Source organism: Neovison vison, chromosome 3, assembly GCF_020171115.1.
Source record: "Neovison vison isolate M4711 chromosome 3, ASM_NN_V1, whole genome shotgun sequence".
NCBI lineage: Eukaryota > Metazoa > Chordata > Mammalia > Carnivora > Mustelidae > Neogale > Neogale vison.
Genome location: NC_058093.1, coordinates 134,133,925 through 134,153,629, shown reverse-complemented (window position 1 = coordinate 134,153,629; position 19,705 = coordinate 134,133,925). Strand labels below are relative to the sequence as shown.

Here is a 19,705-nt window from a genome sequence, read left to right as displayed (position 1 = left end):
GAGGCATGCTGCGTATCATTTTTTTCAGATACTTACAGACCTTGGACAAACTTCTAAATGTGATAGTGACATCTATGAGTCCTCTGACTTATCTGATGATTTGTAGCATTCCTCCTTAAAGGACACTGATTATGAAATAGCACTAACCCACGTGATTTATTCTGAGTTTGAGGTATGCATCTCCCAGAAAGGAGGTGAGATTCAGTTGTATCGATTTCATTTTTGTTTTTGCCCTCATGATTGCAGGTATAATTAATTTACTGGTACAAAATTAGAAAGAGGGGCACCTGGGTGGCTCAGTTGTTAAACATCTGTCTTTGGCTTGGGTCATGGTCCCAGGGTCCTGGGATTGACCCCCTGCATCGGACTCCTTGCTCAAGGGGAAGCCTGCTTCTCCCTCTCCCACTCGCCCTGCTTATGTTCCGTCTCTTCCAGTGTCTTCTATCAAATGAATAAATAAAATCTTTTAAAAAAATAGAAAGAAAACTTTTGTTTTCTATTTGCTTTTGTGTTGTGCAAATAATCTAAGGACAGCTAGTCTTTATAATTATCAGGGCATAGTTAAAATAAGCATCCTTCTTGGAGAAAGAAACTATAATCCTTGCTTACTCATAAGCTATATGATGTTGAAAAAGTTACCTAAACTTTTTGAGGCATAATATACACATCAGTAAAATTGTAAAAATATAGTATGTCATAGATTTCCCACAGAGCTTTGTTTGTAAACTCTAAGTCACACAAGAACTTAAAGTCACTATATCCAACAGACACTGCTCTTCTTCAGCAAAGTTCAACTCTCAATATGCCTTTAAAGTCTTTTGCATCAAAATTAGCATGTGAGTTTCTTTTTGAGCAGTTCTACTCATTTTTAAAGACTGTTATTTCATTTTTTGATTCTTAGAAGTATTGCTGATAATAAGGAAATATTAACTTACTATTAGTAAGTAAAGCAATCTTTCCTTCAGTAACTGGAGAGGCACATTCATTAAATCTAGGCTACATTCTGGTAACCTAGTGACATGATCCTTTTTATGCCTTCAGCATTGTACTATTTCATCATCTTACAAATCATTTCATCATTACTCATACATTTCTCTTAATGTGCTTTTAAAAGACTTATATGAAACTTGTAAGATGAATGGCCTAGAAGGATGATAAAATAACGAAGTAAATCTTCCCCACTGCATCATTCTCCTCTTCCTCTTTTTAAATGTGTTGCTTAAAGTATTACATCATTGTTCAAAAAGATCAAAAAACTGATACACTATCTTTTTAGTTTGATTTTATTTTTTCTTTAAAAACAGTTGAAAATTCAAGATTTTTCATTTTACATTCATAATGCTAGAGGGAAAGAAATTGACAGAGGAAGTAATTTCACAGTAGTGTGTGAATAGAAGATGAAAACCAAAAGCAGAAACCAGCACTACAGACGCAAGATGATGGTGGAACTGATCATGTAAAAAAAGGTTTGAGACAGAGTCCTCAGATGAAGATAAAACAGATGAAGATTCTCAAAATCAAGAATCAGCAAATGAACAATATGATTTTAAGGATAAAGGAAAAATATAGTAATCATCCTTTTAGTCACTCAACAGGAAGGCCTTCATCACACGATATTTTGCGATAAGAATCTGGGCTGTTCTGTTTGGCTAAAAATAAATGTGACAGTATTTTTTCATCTTTTATAAATGTTTTGCACCAAAATCTACTTGATTTATCTTGCAAATGGAAAACTGCTGAAGGCAGAATGTATCTAAATGTCACTGGAAGGAAGGGAATGCAATAGGGTTTTTCTTTTTAACTAGATTATTTTATTTGCAGTTTATCAATTTAAAGATTAAATGCTTTGCAGTCACAGAGCAAAGAAGATAGCCATTCTTTCTTCAACAAAAATATGAGCCGTAAGGGTATTTTAAACTTCTCAGAGTATTACATACTGAGAAGTACGTATTTGGCATGTTTACATTCTGTTAACATTTGACCAAGAGGACCATAGCATTCCCCTTGGCCTGACTCAATTTTAGACAGGATTCTTCCTGACTACAATCTCCTGGCCTCCATTTTTTCTGGCCAATTACAAGAGATAATTTCTCACAGCAAATTCTTCCTCTGACCCTTTGTAATGTAGGTAAATCTCCCAAACTCTTTTATTTTTTTTAAAAGATTTTATTTATTTATTTGACAGACAGAGATCACAAGTAGGCAGAGAGGCAGGCAGAGAGAGAGGGGGAAGCAGGCTCCCTGCTGAGCAGAGAGACCGATGTGGGGCTCGATCCCAGGACCCTGAGATCATGACCTGAGCTGAAGGCAGAGGCTTTAACCCACTGAGCCACAGAGGCGCCCCTCCCAAACTCTTTTAATTCGGTGATGCAGGATGGTCTTTCTCAAAAGCCTGAAAACCATCCTTTCCAAAAGTAGACATCAACAGAGATAAGACCCCATCTCTCGTCTCTAGGGAGGGTAGGAGCCTAACTTCTCTGGAGCCAGTCACACAGCTGTCCCAATCACACTGGCCAACCTCCCCCTCCCCACACGCATTCTCTAGCACTTTTTCACGAGCTCAGCCCAGCGTTTAAAAACTCTCCTGAATTTTGTTTCAACAGTTAAGTTCATTTGTCTCCCCTATTGCAATGGTCTTGACCTTTATTGCAATAATCTGATTACATCTTCCTTGCCATTGCTAACAAGTGCCCAGTACAATTTCTCTTTGCCACATTTTAGTCAAGTTGTTTTGCAGTCATTTTATTTATATAGCTGTGAATGACTTACAAAATTACATATTTTTAAAGAGTAAATTTGACCATATGGTAAACTGTGAGGATAATTCCCCCCCTCCCCCGGAATTGTGGGACTTAAGTCAGTTGACACTTCCTCCTCAAAAACTGTTGCACTCATGCATGTCCACATCAAAACTCTTGTTTCTCTCCTACATTACTGGTCCCACCTACTCAGTCTACTTTGCAAGATTCTCTTTCTCTACTGAATCCTTAAATATGGCCAATCCCAAAGGTTCTGCTCAAGTTCGTTCATAGTCTCGCTTTTTACTTTCTTCCTGGGTGTTATTACATATACTACAAATACTATCTACAAATATTCTAGTAAGTCTAAAATCTCTATTGTTAAATTCAATAGTATCTTTTCTTTTCTGCTTTTACCTGACCTGCAAGCAGCAAATAAAACAGGTACTAACCTCTCCTCCTTGGAATATTTTTTTAGTTTCTAAGGAGTTACTCTCCTTGCAAATTTTATTTTCTAGTGTTCCGACCCCCAAACACTAATACTAAAATACCTGTGTCTCAGTCTTTAGACTGATTCTTGTCTCCATCCATACTCTCTCTTTAAAGGAGCTCATCACACTGCAAAGATTTAAACATCACCTACAAGGCTAGTAATTTCAAATGTGTACTCCAGAGAATTACAGAAGAAACGCTCTTTATTTCAGGAACTACTGTCTTCATGCTCTGTTCATTTATCCAACTAGTTATTATTGGGAACCACACTACAAGTTGACAAGAATATAAAAATAAATCCATTCATTGTTCACAAGGATCTTGGAATCTAGAAAACACATGAAACTAGAAATGACTCATTTTGCAAACACATAAGATATATTCAAACTATGGATAGAGAGGCAACAAAATATAATGGTAAGATGCATGTATTCCGATGCCAGCACTTGGGATAAAATATCTCTCTCTTTACATAGGAAGTAGCAACTTCCCTGGGCCTCAGTTTCTTCACCTGGAAAATGAGACACATTATATATTTCCCTCACATTTTTTTTGAGAATTTTTGAGAATTGGTCTAATGTTTATAATGATGCTAGAATCATGCCTGGGATGTTGCAAATATATATTTGTTTAAAATAGTTTGATTATGTGGCATGTCAGTTCAGTTTTGCAGTATAGTTAAAATTCCAATAGGAACTGACAAGGGCATTTCAGGAAGAAGGGTCAATATGAACAAACTCTAGAGAATGTAATTTGTATTTTGAAAGACAAGCAATTCAGAGTGTGAACAGGAAATGTGTGTATATATATACACATATACAATTGCAATCAAATCAAAGAGAGTGATAAATACCAGGCCAGTGAGTTTTGTACTTTTATGTGCTGGTATTGGAAAATCTATTGAAGGTTTGATTACTGAAGTCAGAAAACTGTGCTGTAGGAAGTTTTGTCTGCTCTGCCCTTTGCTGTGAATTCATCTCTGCCTAATGCCTGAAGCCTCCTGTGATCACGGTGTCACTGTCAGTGAGCAGAAGTAGAAAAAAAAAATCTCATTCTCAAAAAAGGGAGTATTCCACAATATTACAAATGCACTGACCTCTGAGTTCTGGCCTGTGAGCCAGATTCTGTGAAAAGAATGAATGATCCACTGAGACAGTAAGGATATGAGTGGACTCTAATGTAATCACCAGTTAAAGGAGCTCGTTCCTATTAGAAATGTCGATTTCCATCTTTTCACATGATGCACAAGTTGAAAAAGATTATTATAAACATGATTAGTTAGAGTTGTTATAAATAGCTGGAGGAGTTAGAATAAAAACTCCAATATGATCAATAGTGTTGGGTAGCCTCATCCTGAGAAGTGTTTACAAAATAGGGCGAGGGCACTGGTATCGAGTCTCTTATATAAACTGTGTTGCTTCCCGAATCTTCTGTCCATCTCAGCCCAGATAAGACCATCAAACTTGCAACTTTATTGGGTAAGCAGATTTACCACCTGGGACATTTAAAAAAATAAGTGTATAGTAAATTAAGCCTTTTTTCTTAAGTTTGGGAATAGGTTGTCTAATTAGGGGGGTACTGTGAATACATGCATGTTTATGTAAAGCATATAAAATATTTAAATTTGACATATATAATTTTAATAACTATAAAATGTAATTGTACTTACAGTAACTATAAAATACAAGCCATCTTAAATATGTAAATGTAGTATGTAGAGATTTAGAAAATTGTGAGATAAATTATTTCCAAAATTGTTTTAATCTTAAGCTTATTATGTGTCCAGATAGACAGATGTGTTTGAAAAGTTTGAGAACATCAGATATGTTAAGCAGAGCCTTCGATAGCTCAGTTGGTAGAGCGGAGGACTGTAGAACATCAGATATGTTAAATTCCTAAATATACCAGCTATTTATAATTCCAAGTTCAAAGAAATGTTTAAAGCCAGTTTCTACAGGAGTCGTGGGTAGCAGGTCATCTGCATTCTGTTTTAGGGATTCCTTTGCACCATATAGTCTGTCCATAGGTTTCTATATTAGTTCGATTTTGGATCTGGGGGAAGTGTTGCATGGTGAGAGTCTCTGAAAGTTTTATATTGACATTTTACTTTATCAAAAACCCTGGGTCCTACCAATTCAAATTAAGTAGCTTAAGTTTAAATTCATTTGTATATTTATTATAATTTTATTATTATTTTAAACTTAGGAAATGCTTATAGGCAGTATTTCAGAATTATTTCTAGAATACTATGTATTCTAAAATACATATAGCCAAATCAATTTCACAAGACATTTTAAGAGCTACTAATCATCCCCGTTATGTTACAATTGAATAATCCATGGTGATTCATGTATGAGTCATTCTTAAAATATGTCTATTTCCTAAGTCAATCAGAGGAAGACAATTATCATATGATCTCTCTGATATGAGGAATTTGAGAGGCAGGGTCAGGGGTTGTAGGGGAAGGGAAGGAAAAAATGAAACAAGATGGGATAGGGGAGGGAGACAAACCATAAGAGACTCTTAATCTCACAAAACTGAGGGTTGCTGGGGGTGGGGGGTAGGGAGAGGGTGGCTGGGTGATGGACACTGCAGACAGTATGTGCTATGGAGAGTGCTGTGAAATGCGTAAGACAATTCACAAACCTGTACGGTAATTCACAGACCTGGGCTGCTGAAGCAAATAATATATTATATGTTAATAACATTTTAAAAAATTAAAAAAAAGCAAATTAAAAAAATGCCTATTTCTTACCATATTAAGTGTTTGAAAATGAAGCAAAATGTTGGCTACTACTATTTACTGGCAGAAAATTAAAAGTTCCATTTTTGTGAAATCTGAATTGTTTTCACCTAGCTTCACTGAAAAATTCAAATCTATCGAGAATAATTTATTTCATAGTAAATATATATTTCTATATATACATATATACATACATACATACTCACATTCAGTATTCTGAAACCTGTCTGTATATCTTTAAAAATGTTTTATGACATTGAATAGGCTTCTATGATTTCAAATGATGCCTAAGAAAAATTTTCATTTACTGGAACTGAAAACAAAGAACCATCTACTTTAAGCTTTACATTTTGCAGATGAAAAAAGTGAGTTCCACAAGAGAAAATGTGTGAAACAAATAGTGAAGTGAAAATAAATGAAGAAAGACGAGAAGGAAAGAGAAAAGAAGGCAGGAAGGAAGAGGGAAGGGAGGGAAGGAAGGAAGGAAGAAAGAAAGGAAAAAATTAAGTGAAGTAATGCTGGTGTGTTTCTAAATAAGTCTGCTCTCTATTCTTTACATATCTAGTAACTCATGTGACATTGGTTTCTTTTGTGTTGAGGTGTCTGGTACAGTAGTTATTAGCTACACAAAGAATTCCAGCTCCTTCTCTTCATGTTTATGTTTATGTATCATGTTTCTTTATGCCGTGATGAATAAAAATATAAAAAGTAATTGAAATATGATTACCTATTCTATAGAATTACCCAAAAAAGGACTTTTCTTTATTGTATTGACAAAGATAAACGATTCACTGTGAATCCCCAGTGTTAGCAGATTTTTCAAACATCTGAGGAATTTGAAAGTAGAAAGCTTGAAGCTTACATTTTATTTTTTTAAAAAGACATTTAACTATACAGAGCTCACAACATAAAAGCAGTCATTGATATAGGTAAAAGAAGATTATTTTTCTCGTTTCAAAATGGGAGGGATGGTAGCAAAAGTTACTAAATATAATATATGGCAATGTTTAGACATTAGCAATTTATTGTAGGTCCTTACCTGACCGGAGCCTGCATTTTCACAAACATATGTGTCATAGTATTCAGAGAACTCAGGAGCATGATCATTAATATTAAGAACTTGCACATACACAGGAACTGCAGAGGTCTGTTGCACATTGTCTGCAAATTAAATAAGCAGAATGAAAATAAAGAATGTTAATGCTATCTTTAGGGGGGAAGAAGGTCATGAAGATTGCAGTAGACACTGGGTGGCATATTTCTAATTTCCTTGAATAAAGGCTACCTGAGCACAGAACCTCTATATCAATCATATTTATCAAGAATACAGCCTAGGAAAAAATGTTCTCGACACATTCAACTCAGCCAATACCTACCAAGTGCCTTTTCCTTGCCAGAGACTATAGATAGAGCTGATGAGGAAAAGTAATGAAAAAGATGGTCAGGTTTACGGACATCCTCCTAAAATCCAGCAACTGCTGAATATACGTATATTAATGCATTTAATCCATTTACTAATGAATTACCACTCTCCCTAACTTTACTGATAAAAACACTGTGAATTTAGTTCCACAAATTACAGACAAATGGCTGGTCTAAGGTCATAGCTGAAGTAGAAAGGGCAGTTTAAGAAGCCAGCAACAAGTGCTCTTAACAATGGCACTGTTTGGTACAATTTTTAAAAACAAAAACAGAGAATAAGGATCTAGATAAATTTTAAAATAGAATAGACAAATCCAGGTAAAGCTTTATGTATACATTTAGTTGGGAGGATTTTCTTGTGAGCCAAGAAATACAGAAACTATGAAGGAATGGGAAGATATGGTTAAATACATTTTAAAATGCTGTCCTCGGCCCACCCCCACCCCAAAAAAACAAATAAAAAAAGCCACAAAAACAAGAAGATACCAGCGAACTGGAAAAATGTTTGCATCAGAAGATGCAATTTTAATAGCTCTAATTTACAAATTCTGACAGTTGATATGAAAAAAAAAAAAGCAATTTGGGGAAATAATCACAAACTAGAAATTCATGGATGAGAAAATTCAAATGATCCACGCCAGTTTTTCAACTTCGTCACTACTGATATTTTGGACTAGATAATTCTTTGTTTCAAGGGGCTCTCCTCTGCACTGTACAGTGCTTAGCAGAATCCCTTCCAGGAACTTGATGGTTGTGACCATCAAAATGGGCTTCACACATTGTCAAAGGTATCAGGAGGCAAAACCGTCCCCATCTGCTCTTTCATAATATTCTTTCATAATATTCACACACACTCTGGCTCACAGAAGGGCAGGTAATGATGACTTAGTCTGTGGGTTCCGTATTAAATACAGGGGAGCACAGTGATTGTGGAGCACTGAGAAATAGTAGGGATGTAAATCTTTTCTGGAACTTAATCTGGCAGTAGATGGTAAGAGATAAGCTACACTTCTCTTTGACCCCAGAATTCCTTTGGGAAATCTATGCTACAGTCCAAAACACTAGTATATTCAAAGAGTATGTGATCCAACTTATGTATTCCAGAATTTTTTTTCATCTCAAATAACTGAAAATAACCCAAATGCATATCAAAAGGGAAATGAGAAATAAATTACAATCTCACTGTGAAACTGTGTGTGCTTATTAAAAATGAATGAGCTAATGTAATAAACATATGAATACAGTAAGCTTTAAAAATAATTTTAATCTTGATCCTCAATTTGACAAAAATGCTTAACCACTGTCTCAGCTGCCTCTCTGCAAATTGGAAAAGATATGAGTAAATAACCTTATAAGATCTGTTATAAAGATTAAATTAATTAAAACATATAAAGCATTTATAAGATTACTTAGGATATACATAAGCAATAAATGTTAAATATTATTATTTTATATATCTACTAATCAGCAGTGATAATACATGACATTTTTCGAAATGATAAAGCAAGTTTCTGCTATTGTGTATTTGCGTATCATTATTTTAAATGATTTTTTTTTAAAGATTTTATTTATTTATTTGACAGAGCGAAATCACAAGTAGATGCAGAGGCAGGCAGAGAGAGAGAGAGAAGCAGGCTCCCTGCCGAGCAGAGAGCCCGATGCGGGACTCGATCCCAGGACCCTGAGATCATGACCTGAGCTGAAGGCAGCGGCTTAACTTTTTATTTCAAAAAATGCTGTGGGAAGGTACATACAATTAAAGAGTGAGAAGAAGGTTTCTTTGTTGTTTTAATGTCTTTATTTATAATATCCTCTTCTTATGTTATTGCAAAAGCATTATATTTGCAATTGTAATTTGTATGGCAAATACATTAAAAAAAAAGGCTTAATTCTCCCTTTTGAAAGCAAGGAAAAGATTTTCCCTCTTTCCTCTTCTTAAAGCATTTACTTAGAAAACTTGTAATTTAAGTTATATTTCTCTCTCTCTCTCTCTCTCTCTTTTCAATGTAAGTAAACCCTTTAAAAGCTGAACAAATGTCTTGCCAACTTCACAACACAGGCTTGTCTTTCTCAAGTATGGAAGCCAACTCTATGAAATATAATTATCAAGGAAAATAACACTCTTTTCTCCTAATTTCTGTTGGAGCCTCATTTCAGCAAAGCCTTTGACTGACACTCAAAACCACCTCTTGTCATAAAGGTCTGAGAAATTTAGTTTTCCTTTGGATAAAGCCAGTTAGTAAAAACAGATGGTCATGTCATCTACCTAGTAAACATAGAGTGAACTATGTGCGACACACAGTGTGAAGTCTTCCTGCTTGAAGGCTAGTACTGGGTTATGTTGAGAACATGACGCTTGATTCTACAATAGGGTGAAATTTCTTTCTTACTTCGAAATCGCAGCAGTTGCTGTAATGCACCATCAAATTCTGCTTGAATGCTTTTCAATTATAAAACTGTTTTCTCTCTATTCCACTATTATGGAGTTGTTTTCTGGGATGGGATGATCTTGTTTGTAACTATTTTTCCAACAAATAACAGTTGCAATTATGACAGAAATTATAATTTCCAATTAATTAAAAATTATAATTTGCAAGGTTTATTACATACCAAAAAATCTAGGTCTTAGGTTTTATCATCTTAAGACTTATAGTAAGATTATCATCTTGAGACTCTTCTCTATTGTGTTACGCTCAGGATAAAAATAGATAAATAAAACATTAAGATACAGCAATTTCCAGAGATTACAAGATAGAATTATTCAAAAATTAAGGCTCATATATTTTATGGCTTAAGCATATACTCACAGATAAACTTTTTGCTTAAGTAAAGGAGAAAAATTATTTCACACACAAGTTATTAAAAAAAAAGAATTGAAACTTCTATGGTCAAAAAAATTTTTTTTTTAAAGATTCGTTTGTTTAGTTTAGGGAGAGAGAAAGAGAGAGCGTGAGCCAGGAGAGGGGCAGAAGAAGAGATACTCAAGCAGACTTGCTGCTGAGCATGAAGCCCACCTTGGGGCTCCATTCCACAACCTGGGATCATGACCTGACCCAAAATCTAGAGTCAGATGCTTAACCAACTGAGCCACCCAGGCATTTCTCAAACAATTATTTTTGATATTGACACCACATTAATAAGAAATTGGCACATACAAATATTTTCTCCAAAACTGTTCTAAAATGAGTTCAATGATGTGGAACAAGAAAAAAATTTCAAAGAGAGGAAAAGTACATGAAAATTGGTTACTTGGTATTTCAAAAGTTTCCTCAAACAAATTTTTCTTAACATGAAACAAAAAATTCAAAAAGTCTTCAAAGTTGAGTTAAATATACACTAATTTTGTAGCTTTCTGAAAATGTTTATCTAATTATATTTTACTTTGGAATTTCATCCCCAATGCTGTAACTTTTCAGCTTTATAATAAAAATAACAGTGGGAATATCATTTTTTATCTAAAAGTATTATTTTTTATTCTAAGGAAACTGATTTAAAATGCCAGGAGAATAACAGCATGAACTGTATAATTCTTGTACTTGATAACATTTCTAATCACTTATTTCTGAAACAGTGATTAACTTCTAAGTATTAAATTCTGTGTAAAATAAATGTATTCAGTTTATATTCCATGTGCCTTTCATAGCATTTATAAGTTTGTTTTCCTTGACTGCATTTTTAATCTTCTTTTATTTATAAATTATTATTGTTATTATTATTATTTTAAAGACTTATTTATTTGAGAGAGAATGAGAGAGCGCACATGTGAGCACGGGCCAGCGGTGGGTGGCAGAGGGAGTGAGAGAGACAGATCTCCAGCAGAATCCCTGCTGAATGAGGAACTCCATGCGGGGCTGGATTCCCGGACCTAGAGATCATGACCTGAGCCAAAAACCTGGAGCCAGATACTCAACTGACTATACCACCCAGGCAACCCTAACTTATTGTTTCTAAATGTTTACATGTGTTTTATTTTGCTATCTTCCAATATAAAACAATTATTATAATAAAAATATGTTCTGACTTTAATGTTTCAAGAGAAAATTTATTTTTAAAAAAGTCTTTTTTAAAGATTTTTATTTATTAGAGAGAGAGAGAGCGAGCGAGCATGCATGTGCACAACCATGGGCGTGCACATATGTGTGGGGGGAGATGCAGAGGGACAGAATTTTGAGCAAACTCCCCACTGAGTGTGAGTTCCAGTCAGGGCTCGATTCCATGACCTATGAGATCATGACCTGAGCCGAAATCACAGGTAAGATGCTTAACCGACTGAGCCACCCATGTGCACCCCCAAAACCCATGGTTTTAACATAGTTTTGCACAATAAGACACTGTTCTTCAAAATCTATTAAAAAAAGTAATCGTCTCCCAAACTCCTCTTCAATGACTATAACATCACCTGCCACACGTGCTTTCATCAACAAGTGAATATGGATGAAGCAACAGCAGCGAACGCCATGAGCTCACCCCAGAGCACAGTCAGAACATGTATCAGAGGGGAACTGAGCTAACATACTTAGAGAGATTATCAACTGTTTGGCCCTGAGGAGGTCATACAACATGAACTGATTTAAACCTTAAGAGTCACTAAATAAAATAACTTTGTAATTAAACCTTATTTTTTAAGACTAAAAATAGAAGAGAGTTTGACTTCTTCTTTGCTAATGTGAATACCTTTTATTTCTTTTTGTTGTCTGATTGCTGTTGCTAGGACTTCTAGTACTATGTTGAACAACAGTGGTGAGAGTGGACATCCTTGTCATGTTCCTGATCTCAAAAGCAAGGCTGTCGGTTTTTCCCCACTGAGGATGATATTCACTGTGAGTTTTTCATAGACAGATTTTATGAAGTTGAAGAATGTTCCCTCTATCCCTATACTTTGAATCATTTTAATCAGGAACAGATGCTGTACTTGTCAAATGCTTTTTCTGAGGATGACATGATACTTTATATGGAAAACCCAAAATACTCCACCCTCAAACTACTAGAACTCATATAGCAAGTCAGTAATGTAGCAGGATACAAAATCGATATATAGAAATCAGTTGCTTTCTTACATACTAACAATGAAAATATAGAAAGGAAATTAGAGAACTTATTCCATTCACTACAGCACAAGAACCATAAGATGCCTGGGAATAAACCCAACCAAAAAGGTAAAGGATCTGTACTAGAGGAACTACAGAACACTCATGAAAGAAATTGAAAAAGATACAAAAAGATGGAAGACCATTCCATGCTCATGGATTGGAAGAATAAACATTGTTAAAATGTCTATACTGCCTAGAGCCATCTATATTTCCAATGCCATCCCAATTAAAAGTTCACCAGCATTTTTCAAAGAGCTGGAACAAACAATCCTAAAATTTGTATAGAACCAGAAGAGACCAGGAATTGCTAAGGAAATGTTGAAAAAGAGAAACAAAACTGGGGGCATCACATTGCCTGATTTCAAGCTTTACTACATAGCTGTGATCACCAAGATAGTATGGTACTGACACAACAACAGACACATAGACCAGTGGAGCAGAGTAGAGAGCCCAGATGTGGACCCTCAACTCTATGGTAAAATAATCTTCAACAAAGCAGAAAAAAATAAACAGTGGAAAAAAGACAGTCTCTTCAATAAATGGTGCTGGAAAAACTGGGCAGCTACGTATAGAAGAATGAAACTCTACCATTGTCTTACACCGTACACAAAGATAAACTCAAAATGGAGAAAAGACCTCAACATGAGGCAGGAATCTATCAGAATCCTAGAGGAGAACATAGGCAGTAACCTCTTCGACATCGGCCACAGCACCTTTTTTCAAGATATGTCTCCAAAAGCAAAGGAAACAAAAGTGAAAATGAACTTTTGGGACTTCATCAAGATCAAAAGCTTCTGCACTGCAAAGGAAACAGTCAACAAAACAAAGAGGCAACCCACGGAATGGGAGAAGATATTTGCAAATGACAGTACAGACAAAGGGCTGATATCCAAGATCTATAAAGAACTCCTTAAACACAACACACACAAAAAACAGATAATCACGTCAAAAAATGGGCAGAAGACATGAATAGACACTTCTCCAAAAGAGACATACAAACAGCTAACAGACACATGAAAAAATGTTCATCATCATTAACCATCAGGTAGATTCAAGTCAAAACCACATTGAGATACCATCTTACACCAATTAGAATGGCCAAAATTAACAAGACAGTAAACAACAAGTGTTGGAGAGGATGTGGACAAAGGGGAAGCCTCTTACACTGCTGGTGGGAATGCAAATTGGTGCAGCCACTTTGGAAAACAGTGTGGAGATTCCTTAAGAAATTAAAAATAGAGCTACCCTATGACCCTACAATTGCACTACTAGGTATTTACCCCAAAGATACAGATGTAGTGAAAAGAAGGGCCTTCTGTACCCCATTGTTCATAGCAGCAATGGCCACATTTGCCAAACTGTGGAAAGAGCCAAGATGCCCTTCAGCAGATGAATGGATAAAGAAGATATGGTCCATATACATTATGCCTCCATCATGAAGGATGAATACCCAACTTTTGTATCAACATGGACAGGACTGGAAGAGATTATGCTGAGTGAAATAAGTCAAGCAGAGAGAGTCAATTATCATATGGTTTCACTTCCTTGTGGAGCATAAGGAATAATGCAGAAGACATTTGGAGATGGAGAAGAGAAGTGAGTTGGGGAAACTGGAGGGGGAGACAAACCATGAGAGACTGTGGACTCTGAGAAACAAACCGGAGGTTTTGGAGGGGAGGGTAGTGGGGGTTTGGCAAGCCTGTGGTGGGTATTATGAAGGGCACATATTGCATAGAGCACTGGGTGTGGTGCATAAACAATGAATATTGGAACACTGAAAAAAATAAAATGGAATAAAAATTTTAAAAAAGAGTAAAAATAGAAAGCAAGTGTAATTTCTCACATTCTCAGTAAGAAACACTGTGGCATAGTATGGCATAGGATTAAGACGGGCTTTAGAATCAGATATAACTGTGATCAATCTCTTGCTTCATTATTTAGGAGCTGAGCAAATAAACTGTGTAAGTTTCAGATTCATCTTCTCTGAAACAGGAATAATGTTTGCTTCAGATTTTTATTAAGACCTATAAAAATGCTACTAGAATATTACAGTGAATATATATATGTATTATATGTATATATATGTATATATGCAGATGCATACCTTTATAACCATATATATATTTATTTGCAATACAAGTATCTATTTAATAAATTATAATTCCTCAAAACTCACCAATACTCACAACACCATATAAAATATGTATTTTATAAACAAATACCTAAACATACAAGAATTGACAAAGGTAGAATTTTTTTCCTTGTGAATCACAAAAGGTACCCAGTTTTTATTGTCGTCGTTGTATTTTTATTTTCCTTAATATAGAAATCATTATAATATCTATGGTCTTTAGTGCAAGCTTATGTAATAAGTAATATTGTAAACTACGAATTGAAACAGTTCTATTTCCTGAATACTATATGCTTGCACACCCACTCACATATATAAACACGTTACAGAGAACACTTGGAGCCACTGTTTTCCTTATTAAGGTGAAACTGATGAGGAGCAACAGTTTAGTAAGAACTCAAGTCTCACTGAATCTTTGGGTTTCACCTCTGAACACAGCATGTAGTGAGATAATTAAATTGATTAGAGAATACATTTTGTAGTATATATGCAAATATACATACATATGTCAAATCAATAATTTGGGGGGATAGCAGCTATCTTGCAACCCAGAGATTTGTGTGACTGTTTTTATTTCATTTTGTGATGTTACATTTACCTCCACTGTATTAAAAAGAGGGTGGGGCAACACAAAGGTACTTCAAACAATGTCTCTCCAGAGATCTCCATGACATCTTTTCGATAAAAAGTAATCATGTAATTAATGGGATTTGGGTATAACTGGCTTATCTTACAAACTTTTTATATCAATCAATCATCCATCCTTTTTTGTATTCATTCATAAAATATTAGGATTTTTTTGGTCTCAGAATACACATAATACATTTTAAAGATTTTGCTTCCTAATAATGCATATTGTAGTCTTTCTAATTTAACAAAAAGTGAATGATATATTCTTACCAAAAAAACCCCTTGTACATAAAGTAAACTTACATATGTATATAAAATGAATATAAAATGTTTATATGAATTTATTAAACATGCTTTTGTAATAGCTGAAAAACCATTTTATAGAGAAACACATTTTCAAAGATGTCCACCCTTCCCTTGAACTGATTCGAATTCCTTTCTCTCAACAGTTTTGTAAATAGTGATATTATAAATAATTTGTTCTCAGAAAACCCAATGAATAAAAGCTTCTTGCTTTTAGAATAAGCATCTTTGTGTTTTCTGACACCAAGAGCCTTGGCATTTCTTCTGTTGCAGCAGACGGTTATTCCCTGTAACAGTGCTCCTCAGTCTTTGTTGTTAAGTTAAATGGAAAATTCAAACCCAGACTTAGGCCTCCTGCCGTGTTTCCAAAGAGTTATTCAAGGCATGACAAAAAAATATATGCAAGAGATGCTTTCCAGTCTACCATATCCCCAGCTACCACTCAATACTAAGGAATAAGATATATGTATAAAGGTTTTTAAAAAAAAGCCAGAAAAGTAAACAAGATTATTAAAATTTACACAAAATCAGTTATAAAGGATGCATTCTGGAACACTTCACATTCACAAATTTAATTATCTACTGAACTATAATAACTATCAGTTAAATAAAGGGGATGATCCTGATAAGCTTTTATACTGTTATACCTATTCTTTTGAGATCAAATTAATTAACATGGTTGACTTAATACCAAATTGATTGATAATTTTGGAGACACTATCCAAGTAGTAAATTAGGATGATTTTATCTACTTTTTACAACCTGAAAATGGAATCACCTCCCTATCTGAAATGAAAACCAAAATCAAAAAATAAAAATGAAAATAAAAACACACAATAACTGGTCCCCACTGATTACTGAAGAAGTGATCATTAGCACAGCTTCCACTATTAGCTTAATTTGAAAATGTCTGACTGTGATTTACCAATGAATATTTGTTGTTTGAATCCTTCATATTCTTTCCCATAATTTCATTGAAATGTGATTATTTTTAAGTGCCTAAAGTTTTAAAAGGCTGTGCTGGAGTGTTATCCTGTCCCTAATGTCCAAGATTATAGTTAACAAGTTGTTCCAGAAATAGAACAAGGCACAGGCATTCTGTGTTTTATTTCTAGAATAGTCCTTTCGTGAACTAATACAGTCAGTCTAAACTGATTATAGTTAAATGGTATGATATTACTAGTCAATTTTAAATTACTTTAAATTTAAAATTTTAATTCTCACCATTATGTTTACTATTCCTTGGATGGCAGTAAAAGAATGCATAACATTAATTAAACATTTCTCTAAATTAAAAAAAATTTCTCTAAGGGACAGATTCCTATGAAATAAGTATTATAATTTCTTTCTACTTATATATATTTTTAAGGGTCAATTTTTTGGGGGGAGGTAATGTATATAGGACTTTCTTTTTTCATTAAAATCATAACTTAAATGAGAACCCATTAATATCTGTTAAATATATCTCAGTTAAATATATCTTGCAAAATTTATGTTTAATTTGTCATAATAAAAAGTCTTAAAATATTTAGTGGTAAGTGTATAAATAAGCTATAATAGGAATGAACCAACATTGGTTTAAATAAAATAAAATACACATATATGAATTGACATATATATCATTTAACTCCAATTCCAACAAATTTAAGCTAGATTCTTCACCTACGTTTGGAGATTACTGAATGGTTTAAATATATGCTGAACCAATGTGTGGTCCTAAATGAGTACTTACATTTTTCTGTGGCTGTAATACTTAGGTTGTACCAAGCACTAATCTCTCGATCAAGAGGGTTAGTTGTGACGATTGTGCCATTGTCATCAATACTGAACACTTTGCTTCTGGTCATAGAATACCTGCACACACACACACACACACACACAGAAAAAAAAAGTTTCACTTAATTTTATTATTTTATCTGTATAATTTTGACATGTAAAACCTTTTAGAGGCAATTAGACAAATTAAATATAGCAAATGTAATGCATATAGCAAATGTAATGCTGAACATTTTTTTTGAAAGGTACATGCGTATATTTAAGATTCAACTCAGTAAGGATGAAAAAGAAAAAAAAAACTACACGAAAATGGTCTCAGATTTAAACTGATGCATGCCAAATCTAAACACATGTAATTCATTCTCAATCCCAAAACAAAATTTGAGTGAGCGAATGATTTAGCTAAAAAGAAATGGTATGATGTCCTTTGCAAAATTAAGAGAAGTACAAATAACTAGTGGTAAAAATTACTGCCTGTTAACTTTTTTTTTTCCCCTTTGAAGCAACACAAAGCATATCCTCACCCTAAACTGCTGAGTCTCTTTCCTAGACCATATCAATGCTGCTAAATCTGTGCGTTATACTATAATTACCTGATTGCTGATATATGAGAAATGTGTGATTTTGTTTGTTTAAAGAAAACGCTTTGATAATATTTGATAAAAATGAGATGTGTGTGTGTGTGTGTGTGCATCCCCTGAAAGTAATGATATTAGATGGACTATGCTGTTAGAGCATTCATGGAAAGAAGACAGATAATAGAATTCCCTCATGCAAAAGCCTGGAAAATGATCTCAAACTCCACAATGAAAGGAGCCTTTGAAGTACTCAGCATGTCTTATCTGCTTGCAAATGATTAATAATAAAAATTAAAGAAGAGTAATAACTTGGGTTCAATGATGACTTCCCATTGCACGTATATTCCTGAAGACTTTGATGAGACATCAATGAGTCTGCCATAATTATGTGGCAAGAGATGAGAATATTTTAATCTTGAATTGACAGGTCTCTAAAAATATCACACTGATTTGTAGACTGGTGTTTAGGGGAGAATTAAAATAGAAATTGCAGAGAATTAACCTTTAAGGAATTTAGTTTTACCTCTACTCCATTTTAAAACTTTATAAGCAGTTTACTGACATATCCACAAATGGTCACATTTCCTACTTAAGAGATTTGTTGACAGAGAGCAATAATAGTTTAACAGTTAATATTTTGTATTGAACATCTAGAATATTCTGTTGCTATAATAAACCATTCCAAAGAAAGCCAATCAAATGTCTGACATAATTTTCAAATAAAAGTTTTTAAAAATCATGACTTCATCATCAGTAACATTTTAAGTAACAGTCAATATGCCCCATTAGGAAAGAAGTGTGCAACACATTTTAGAAAGAGTTTGAGCTAAAAAGCTTAAAATGTGAAGTTTTGATGTTTGGTTCATTGTCGAATTCCTTTTCATGGAACTCTTCATTCCTACAGAATGCTGAATGAATACGAAGTGACTGTGGCACTGTTTCCTTTTGCCAACAGCTCTTGCCTGAATGATAAACAAAGGTTCTACACTCATGCTTCTCCAGACGCCTGTGCCTCTTGTTCTTAATCCTCGTGTGCCTCTACACAAGGACTGTTCCCACTTCACAGACAAAGCAACTGAGACGCATAAAAGCCAGCCCATTTACAAAAGCTGGATTTTTCCAAGCAGGCTGCAGATCCACTGGGTGTTTCAAGGATTTTTAAGTGCTTCCATTAGAACACAGATGAAAGATGTTTAAAGACAGCCTCTTCCACAGGAGAACACTCCTGACATTCTTGAACACCCACAAAGCTCTCCCGGTTTCTCACACACATGACTACTCAGGTTATTTATCTTTTTATAGGAATGTTGGTAGTTTCCTTGACAGAATTTCAAGGAATTGGTCTGAATTCATTGGCTTGGAGTCGTTCATAGTATTTCCCTATAATATTGTTTAATGTGTATGTGTATTAAAATTTATGTTCCTTCCTTCATTTCTGATAATGTTAATTTTTGTCCATTCTTTTTTCCTCCTTTGGTTGTTTTGCTAAAGATTGATCAATTTCAGGTCTAATTATCACATTCTTTCTTCATACCTGCACCCCATTTTTCTTAAACATTTACCACAAAGTTTATAATTCATACCAAAGCATATTTTCTCATGCTTTTCTGCACTTAACAGTGACATCAATGGCAAGAATAATTTGTTAAGCTGGTTTATCTCACTGAAGACTTCGCTGAAACTCAGCCTGAGAATCTCCACACTTCAGAGAAATACCAGATAGTTATTACATGGAAGGAAAAACTAAGTAATGTGAGTTATCTGAATTATGTATAAGGTAATTTGTTTACTATGTGCTAATT

The 19,705-nt window shown here is 34.3% G+C and overlaps 1 protein-coding gene across 2 annotated transcripts in view; it reads right to left on the bottom strand.

The window, feature by feature from the left end:
- The window catches only part of CDH19 (cadherin 19), a 111,732-nt gene that overhangs the window by 22,891 nt on the left and 69,136 nt on the right, over positions 1-19,705 (bottom strand). For both annotated transcript variants that reach the window (XM_044242838.1, XM_044242837.1), the window contains exons 8-9: positions 17,282-17,403; positions 7,013-7,134 (exon numbers count right to left, since the gene is read on the bottom strand). In XM_044242838.1, coding sequence (XP_044098773.1) covers positions 7,013-7,134; positions 17,282-17,403 — 244 coding nt within the window. The remainder of the gene's footprint in view (positions 1-7,012; positions 7,135-17,281; positions 17,404-19,705) is intronic.